At 36.1% G+C, this 9440-nt stretch overlaps 1 protein-coding gene across 1 annotated transcript in view; it reads left to right on the top strand.

Moving 5' to 3' along the window:
- Positions 1-562: 562 nt before the first annotated feature.
- Positions 563-9440, top strand: part of pip5k1bb (phosphatidylinositol-4-phosphate 5-kinase, type I, beta b) — a 33920-nt gene continuing 25042 nt past the window's right edge. The window contains 4 exon segments of the mRNA XM_016534500.1: positions 563-722; positions 933-1001; positions 1392-1522; positions 4126-4243. Of these exon segments, the coding sequence (XP_016389986.1) occupies positions 933-1001; positions 1392-1522; positions 4126-4243 (318 nt within the window). The 5' untranslated portion in view covers positions 563-722.

The following is a 9440-nucleotide window of genomic DNA, read 5'->3' as shown; positions in this document are numbered from 1 at the left end:
ATGTTTGACAATTAAAATATTATTTAAATAATATTAAAATATAAATTAAAATATTTTTCATATTTTGAAGAAAATATTGTAAAATAAAAAGCTTTAAAGTACACTACTGTTCAAAAGTCTGGTGTCGGTTGGACTTTAAAATATTCTTGAAAGAAGTCTCTTATGCTCACCAAGAATACATTTACAAAAATACAGCAAAAACAGTAACAATATAAAATATTACTACAATACAATACAAAAATACAATAACACAATAACAAAACAACTGTTTTTTATATATTGTAAAGTTTAAATTTTAAAATGTAATTAATTCCTTTAATAATACAAAAAGTATGCATTGATATTAATCTATAAAAATAATAAAATACAAATTGACATAACAATAGCAATCAATAAAAATGAAGAAAACAACAAAAAAATTATTTAACAGTACACAAAATCTTAATGGTCAAAATAAAATGTCTTTCTTCAGATTTTGGGTTGAAATATAACCTTGACATGTTCTTGACAGATTTTGGTGATTCACCCCATACATCTTGTACATTTTTTGGTTTTTCAGCCACTGCCACACACTAACTAGGACATACCCCTTCCTATGCTCTGGCTGACAGGAAGAACATCCATTCTGACCCTGACCTCTGCTTTCCATCCAGTCCACATGACTGAGCCATGCAGGAGCGCTGAACAGCAGACCAACACTTGTGTTCAGAGTTTAAAACAAGGTAAACCCTAATTGCATCATATTTTATTAGCAAAGCCACACATTTTCTGCATTTACAAGCCACTCAATTACTCTGGCAGGATATCATGTGGTCTGCGTCAGGCAAATCTGATGGTATACAGCTGGACAGAGCCTGAGGATGTTATTTACATATGCTCGGCTTATGGTTGTGAGCTAGACTTGTCTAACTTTTAACTCTTTATTGCTTCAGATGTCATCAGCCAATGAGAACGGAGTCAGCGGGTCTAGCAATAACAGTAGAGAGAAAACATACAAAAAGGTAAATTGTTTTTCATTAATATTTTCTTTATATCTACCATAACATTATTATAAAATATGACTTTTTTGTATTTAAAAAGCACAGTTTTTGTGTTATTTTCTAGCTTTGTGTTTCATGTGTTTGTGTATACATTTTTAACATTTGATTTATATATAAATATTAGCCACAGTTGCTTTTTACATGGACCGGATTCGTGACAGTATATATATATATAATTTTTTTTTTTTTTTTGCTAGATATAATATAGACCAGGAAATACACTAAATATACCAAATTACATAAAATAATAGTAAAACTGTAAACAAAGTACATACATAGACATACACAAATAAAAAAAACAAACTCAAGTATACTAAATTGTATTGCTTTTTATTACCGATATTGTTACAGACTACTTCATCTGCCCTAAAAGGAGCTATCCAGCTTGGCATTGGTTACACCGTGGGGAATCTGACCTCAAAACCTGACCGAGATGTGCTCATGCAGGACTTCTATGTGGTGGAGAGTGTGTTTTTACCCAGGTATGAACAGAGGACAGTGATGCAGACATTAACTGCCTGCGCATGTTGTCAGAGTGGTCTGGAATGAGGACATTTTTTCACAATTTCTCACCCATTGCATTTAGTTTGGGTCATCTGCTCTTCGTTTCTTCTCAAACAAGGAAATCTTAACATCAGGGCATCTTGCAGTGACCAGTCACACACAAAAGGCAGTGTATCATGAGAACTAGAAACTTGAGCTCATGCTACATTGTGCACAGTTAATTCTCGCGCAAATGATTCCCAAAAGGCTCTTTAGAGTGAGCAGAGAGTTTATACAAGATTCAAAGGGACGACACTGATCCACAAGCCTGACTTCCTTATTTATAGAGTCTGATTCTCCCACTAGGGATTACCCTCCAGTTGCATGTGCTCGCCCTCAGTTTGGACCAATTTGACAGTCTGTGGCTGTGTTGGAGATGGATTACTAGTTACTGTGTATACTTTGTGATGCTTGCTATTTCAAAAATACTGAAGTATTATGCAGAGTTTGAAGGAAATTTTGCATACTGTACTTACTGCATACTAGGGATGTGCAGCAAAGCCATTATCTGTATTTATATTGGGTATGACGAAAATTATTTGTATTCGTATTTGCATTTGGCTTGAAGTGAAAGTGGGCATGACTTACAGTAAGTTCAAAGAGGTAAATTAATAATTTCCTTAGCACATATACTTCATACCCAGTTCATACAACACTGTTTAAAAGTTTGGGGTTGGTAATATTTTATGTTTTTGAAAATGCTCACCAAAGCTGCTTTTATTTGATCACAATTACAGTAAAACTGTACAACTGTGAAATATTATTACAGTTGAAAATAACCGTTTTCTATTTTAAAATGTAACTTATTACTGTGATGCAAAGCTGAATTTTCAGCATCATTACTCCAGCCTTCAGTTTCACATGATCCTTAAGAAAAAATTCAAATGTGCTGATTTGCTGCTCAAGAAACATTTATTATTATTATCAATGATGAAAAAAGTTGTGCTGCTTTATATTCTTCTGGAAACTGTAATGCATTTTTTTAAGGATTTTTTTTATTAATAGAAAGTTCAAAAGAACATGTAGAAAATTATAAATGTCTTTACTGTCACTTTTGAGAAATGTAATGCATCCATGCTGAGTAAAACTATTAATTTCTTTTAAAAAATTGCATATGCATAACAGATGTAGGCTAGTATGTATTCTTACATGCTTTAGATGCACTTGGAATGACAATTGAATAAAATTAAATGACAAGTGCATGATTCACATTATGGCAGCAATTTTCTAAAAAAAAACATAATTTTATTAGGCTATTAGGATTATACATAATAACAAAATAGGACACCACAGACATTTTTGGCAGTCTTTTATATTATTGACTCTGACATAACATCAGATTGTAATTTTACATGTGATGTCTAATAATAATATTTTTTATTATTACTCAGAAGCTTTTGTTATTCATTTTAAAGTCATTATTCATGCTTTTCTAAAGAAGGTAATCAGGCACATCCTATACTACTGAAATAATAGAAATATACTGCTATATGCTATTCTGAACATATTTACATTCATGCATTTGGCAGAATGCTTTTATCCAAAGCCACTTACATTGCATTCAAGCTACACATTTGATCAGTTCTTGCTTTCCCTTGGAAACGAACACATGACCTTGGTGTTGCTAGATTATGCTCTACTGTGTAAACGACATAGACTGCATTACCAAAAACAAGGGCAAAAAAATTATACGTCTATGAGACAGATTTGCACATGCGGAAGCCCCATTTTTCAGAGTTAGGTCAGTCGTCTGCCCCTCATCAGTCTGCTATTGTTTTAGTTCACAGAGAAAAGCTTCAATTCAGAGGTCAGTTGTAAATTTTGGATTGGGTTACACAATGGGCATGGATTACCGTTTAGTAGTGAGACATAGTCTGCAACAGCTAATGCTCAGAACTCATTCAAGTGCCCTGAAAAAAACAGCAACTCACTAACCCACTTGTGAGAGATCACAGATGCTTGTTGTTTACCGTTTCAAAGCGATATTTTGAGTGATTATGACATCATCTGGCCCGTTCAAGTCACACTTTTAGGAATTATTCAAACGGGGTTAATCCAAATACTAATGGCCTGCCTCATAATAGCAAAAGGCAAAAAATGGGTTACAGGATTTTTTTTTTGCTTACATTTCATCATGTGTAACTGATGTGACTGACCCTGGTCTTTAGTTTGTGTAACCGTTAATAGAGAAAGACTAGGACCTCCTTGTCCTCGGGCATTAGTTACTGTTGTGTGTCTCTGGAAAAGATTACCTCTGGTGTTTACTGCTGGTGGGTCACATTGCAACAAGGACGCACTCAATGGGGCTCAGAATGATCATATGTGTCTCTGTTCCTTGGGCATAAAGAAGCATTTAGGTTAGGTAACAGTTTCACACAATTTCTGGTCTTCTCCCAGGATTATGTTTACAGACAGACCCCAGATTCTACCCAGAAGCCTCTTGTATTGGGGAATGTGACGATCATTAAAACAACACACAGTTGATTCATTTATATGCTTTGTTTTTTTGTGATACCTTTAGCAAATACTTTCACTTTTGCAGTGAGGGGAGCAACCTGACCCCAGCGCACCATTATCCAGACTTCCGTTTCAAGACGTACGCACCACTGGCTTTCCGCTACTTCCGGGAGCTGTTCGGGATCAAGCCAGATGATTACTTGGTAAAACATACTTTTTGATTTCTATTGGTTTTGGCCACTCTCTTCACTTTTTATTAAAGTCAACATGAAATACTACTGTTCAAAAGTTTGGGGTCAGTTAGATTTTTATTAAAATAAATTCATTGTTATTCAGCAAGGGCACATTAAATTGACCAAAAGTGAATTATGTTACAAAAGAACTACAAATTTCACATAAATACTGTTCCTGAATTTTATATTCATCAAATAATCCTGAAAAAATGTATCACAGTTTCCACAACAATATTAAGCAGCACAGTTGTATTTACCTTTAATAATAATAATAATAATACATGTTTCTTGAGCACCAAATCAGCATATTAGAATGATTTCTGAAGGATCATGTGACACTGAAGACTGGAGTAATGGCTGCTAAAAATTCTGCTTGGCATCACAGAAATAAATTACATTTTAAAATATATTAAACTAGAAAAAAGTTATTTCAAATTTGAATAATATTTCACAATATTACTGTTTGTACTGTGTTTTTGATCAATTAAATGCAGCCTCGTTGAGCATACGAGACTTCTTTCAAAACATGTTTCAAAACATCTTATTTTGCATGATATATCATTGCAAAGAAAAAAAATGGAAAGGTGAAAGAAATTTTCTTTGTATTCTTTCATTAAAATATAATAACTTATTTCGCCATGACATCACAAAACCTTTTTGCCTTTAAACGCCTCCCCTCCAACCATCTGTATTATTTTAATGCGTAACGCCAACTTTTCGCAATCCAAAGATTGTTAATAGATAAAATGAAGTACTATCTTACATTTTTTAAAATTGAAAATAATGTTTATCTCAGAAATGTCATCATATTATGAAAAGTAATGATGTGGTGAATGGGAAATGCAAACCAGATGCATTAATGAACTGCTATGGCTCTGATTAAGCACAGTTTTCATGTTCCTATTAATGCCAAGACTATTATGTGCCTAGTTCCCTAAAATTTCCCTCCACCTGAGCCCTAACAAAGCTTCTTTGTGTAAATTAAAGTTCAGTGGCTGCTTACATCAGATGCCAGTAAGACTGACCAAGAGTACTACTGACCCCTGACGAACTTCACCGCTGCACCTTGCCAACTGTGACTGGCAGGAACTCCGAATCGACGTCCTCATTTGTACATTCCCAGCAGGGATTAGCGGTTTGGTTTGGTGTGTTCTCGCTATGTAAGAAGTGTCCTGCCACATTGAGGTGTTAGAGGTGTACGTTTCCCTGCACTGCAATACCGCCTCGCTCTGACTCACAGCCACTGCAGTGCCTCTGCAGCATCTCTGCAGCTCTCGTACAGTTTGATCTGCGTGTTTGCGTGTGTGTGAGTCAGGGTGGATGATGCTGATTAGGCGTATGATCTCAGTCAAGCTGTTAATTGCCTCCTCTGCACTTTGACATCTATTGGCCTTGTAATTAGCCCAGCAGAGCGGTATCGCTCACAGGTGCCTGATAGTCTGGTCTTCCTGTGTAATTTGTGAACCTGCATTATATCATCCCCTGTTATGAAGCTATTGTGCGCCGCCTTTAGACAAAAATGTTAATTATAGTATATGCAATGCAATGCAGATGCTGGGCTTTATGATGCCCCTAATGACAAGGGAATACCTGTTTACATAATACCATTCAAAAGCTACAATTTTTGCATTCTACATTTTGCATAGCACTGCATGAAAAGAGCTGTATACGGACCAGTAAACTCCTGTACACACCGCAGATTTTCGGACAAATCTGGGAGTATTACTGACCAGACACGGAAATACCATGGGTCCATATACTGCCAGATATGTACCAATTCAGATGTATGTTACTGAGGTATTCTTCTGTGCAACAGCCATTTGATACCATGGCAAGTAATCCCCTAAATGAAGGGGGCGTTCACACCTTCGTGGCACTGTGCCCTCCCCTTTTGGTCATTCATGTTAAACTGGATTGGTTGATTTGAAACTAAACCCACCCCTAAACCAGACAGCTATTGGGCCACTGAGCACACAAAGACTTTCCTAAAAAGTCATTTGGTGCGTCCGACTTGAAGCACCGCTACAGACGGCAGTCAACGAGAGTAGCCGCTTGCAGTCGGGGGCGGAGGTGAAAACGGAGCCGTCAAGCCGGACACTTTCTGCTCCCGTTAGTGACGCTCACGCGGTGTTTGCATGAAGTCGAATGCACCTATTTCATTGGTAAACTTGTTATTTATCCCACCCAAAAGCCTTACAGAAAAATTACTTTATTGGTTACATTTAGAATACATCCCTCCCAAAATGAAGTGTCCCAGCAGACTCCATTCCTCACTGTGGATCCTGTGTGCATCCACATCAACAACAACAGTATCTTCCTCATTATCTTTCATTGAGCTCCACCATTTCTGTCCTCCGCAGTGCTCTTTCTGTGTTTGCCTCGGTTGACCTTGTCTCCAGCAACTGCAAAACAACAGTAATGTTGACAATAATCTTTACAGGCTAATAGCCTATTTAAGAAGCTACATCATGTCAATTTCTAAACTTACTGTTGTCTCTCTTTGGCTGATTGAGTGTTTCAGCTGGGCCTTTCCGGAGTGAAACTATGAAAACTTCTTCCTCATAGCCTCGTCATAATTCCTGCAGGATACCTAAAACACATCAAATGCGTTTAGTAAAGGAAAATATTTAATTGGATAGGTGAAACAATACAAAAATGGATAAAACATTGCAACAACCTCCTGAACTTATGTTACCATTTATAATCTCTGAAGATGAGTTGACCCAGTCATGTGTGTAGGATACTGTAGAAAAGAGAATAGTATAAATCTATAGTATAATATATATAGAGAGTATAAATATAGTTTTGACATTAAATATATTAGTTTTACAGAATATAAATAATTAATTTTACCTGGTTTGTGCATGCTGTTGAAGTGGATTCTTCCCAGAACTGTGCAAGCTTACAAATGTTTCAGTCTGTAGCTGTTGGTGTCTTCAAGAAGTGTGACTTGAGATCAGATCAAACACAAAAGTCTTAGCTGGGGGTGGGGTGTGTGTGGGTGTGTGTGTGTGGGTGTGTGTGTTTGTGGTTGTGGGAGGGGATCATTTATGAAGAGTTAGATATATTAGAGACCAGTGCTATTTGACACACTTTTTACATAAAATATTTATCAGGGGAGATATCTTTTGAAAGTATTGTTTGTCTGTATGTAGTTTATAATTATATATATACTCTTTGCTAGTTTTGACTAAACACAACTATTGAACAGTTCCACTGTTGCCCAGGAAAAGATGCACATCATACCTCATAACACACGCTGACTCTTTGGGGGGCATTTATCACTATTGGTAGAGATACTGCTAGAGAAACCACTTCTCCTGATACACCAGTAAAGGACTAGATCATAATTTTCGTATGATATAGATATGTTTCATAGATATGTTCTCTAATGGCTCTGTCAAAAAGAATATGGCTAGTTGAGTTCAATAATATTAAAGGGGTCATATGATGTTGCTAAAAAGAACATTATTTTGTGTATTTGGTGTAATGAAATGTGTTTATGCGGTTTAAGGTAAAAAAAAACACATTATTTTCCACATACACAACATGAACAAACACTGAACGATTGTCTTTTTATTAACTAACATTAACACAGATTAATAAATGTATTGTTCCATGTTCGTTTGTATACCGCGCGCAAGGTTTATGCGCATAGTCCAAGTCTTCTTCTTCGTTTTTAGTGTATCTCTGTAGCAGAATTACAGCGCCACATGCTGGTCTGGCATGTATACTACATCGTTTTGTGTCGGTTTCGTGGTTTCATGTGGATGCAGATATTTCTTGAGACGAGGGGGAAAAAAAGATCGGATGGGGAAAGCTCTGGCTTCGTGTGGACGTAGCCTAATTTGAGGCTGTTTTGTGAAACTTCCCTGGCCCACCCCCTCCCTCCACCTGGGAACACAATAAGCACCTTTAATGCTGGTCATTAACATATGAAAGGTCTGACAGCCACCAGTCCTCACAACCAGCAGTGTTTCGGCGGTATACTTCACGGATTCCTGTATATGTCCGTGTACACTGGAGTACATGGATATTTCTGGAAATTTACTGTTCTGTGTAACTTGGCTCAGGTAATTTCCACATACATCCAGCAAACCTGAAATTACACGGCAGTTTACCATGGCCAGATATGACCAGATTTGACTCTTTTCATGCAGTGTGAATGGGAGTTCCTTTTTATTTGCATTTACTATGGACACACTTCCAGAAAAATCTGCATGAAGTGACTCAAGCGCACAGTAGCAGTATATCTATTTAAGTTCGGAGTTCTTATAGCTCAAGGGGTAAAACATGGTAAATGTTTTCTGTTCTCAGGGAACATATACTACCAATCAAAAGATTGAGGTTGTTAAGATTTTTAAAAATTGTTTTGAAATAAGTCTCTTGTGCTCACTAAGGCTGCATTTATTTGATAGAATACAGTAAATACAGTAATTTTGTTCAACTTTGTCAGTAGTCTCGCAACATTTAATGTTTATTTCAGTGGGTGGTGTTCCAGTATTTCCCAAATACAGTTATTTATGCATTTTTTAATCAAATTTTGTGTGTAAAAATTATCTTACATTTCGGCAATCTGATTAAACGGTCAACATGATATTCGTTCATCATTCATTCGTACATGATAAAGGAATAGTTCACTCAAAAATGAAAATTTGCCATCCAAAATGTAGATGAGTTTGTTTCTTCATCAGAACAGATTTGGAGAAATTTAGCATCACATCAATTGCTCACCAATGGATCCTCTGCAGTGAATGGGTGCCGTCAGAATGAGAGTCCAAAAAACTCACAATAATCCACAAGTAATCTTAAAAAGTAAGATTCCAGTCCATCAACGAATGTCTTGTGAAGTGAAAAGTGAGAAGAACCAAATCCATCATTAAGGCATTTATACCTTCAAACCATCACTTCTGGACAAAATATATTGTCCTCGATCCATAATATTGCTTTCTCCAGTGTAGGGATGTAACGGTATGAAAATTTCATATCACGATTATAGTGACCAAAGTTATCACGATTATCAATATTATCACGGTTTTGTTCAAATTAGATGAAAACGTTCAAAAAGAACTGATACACACACTGAAAACATTTCAATAAGTTTTATATTTGAAAATCAACAAACAACAAATACAATTAGCAGCTATATGCACTTTTTTAGCATAAA

This window comes from Sinocyclocheilus rhinocerous, unplaced genomic scaffold (genome assembly GCF_001515625.1).
Source record: "Sinocyclocheilus rhinocerous isolate Xijiao unplaced genomic scaffold, SAMN03320098_v1.1 scaffold785, whole genome shotgun sequence".
Taxonomy (NCBI): Eukaryota; Metazoa; Chordata; class Actinopteri; order Cypriniformes; family Cyprinidae; genus Sinocyclocheilus; species Sinocyclocheilus rhinocerous.
The sequence above is the reverse complement of the archived record's forward strand: the minus strand, read 5'-3'. Positions and strand labels throughout refer to the sequence as shown.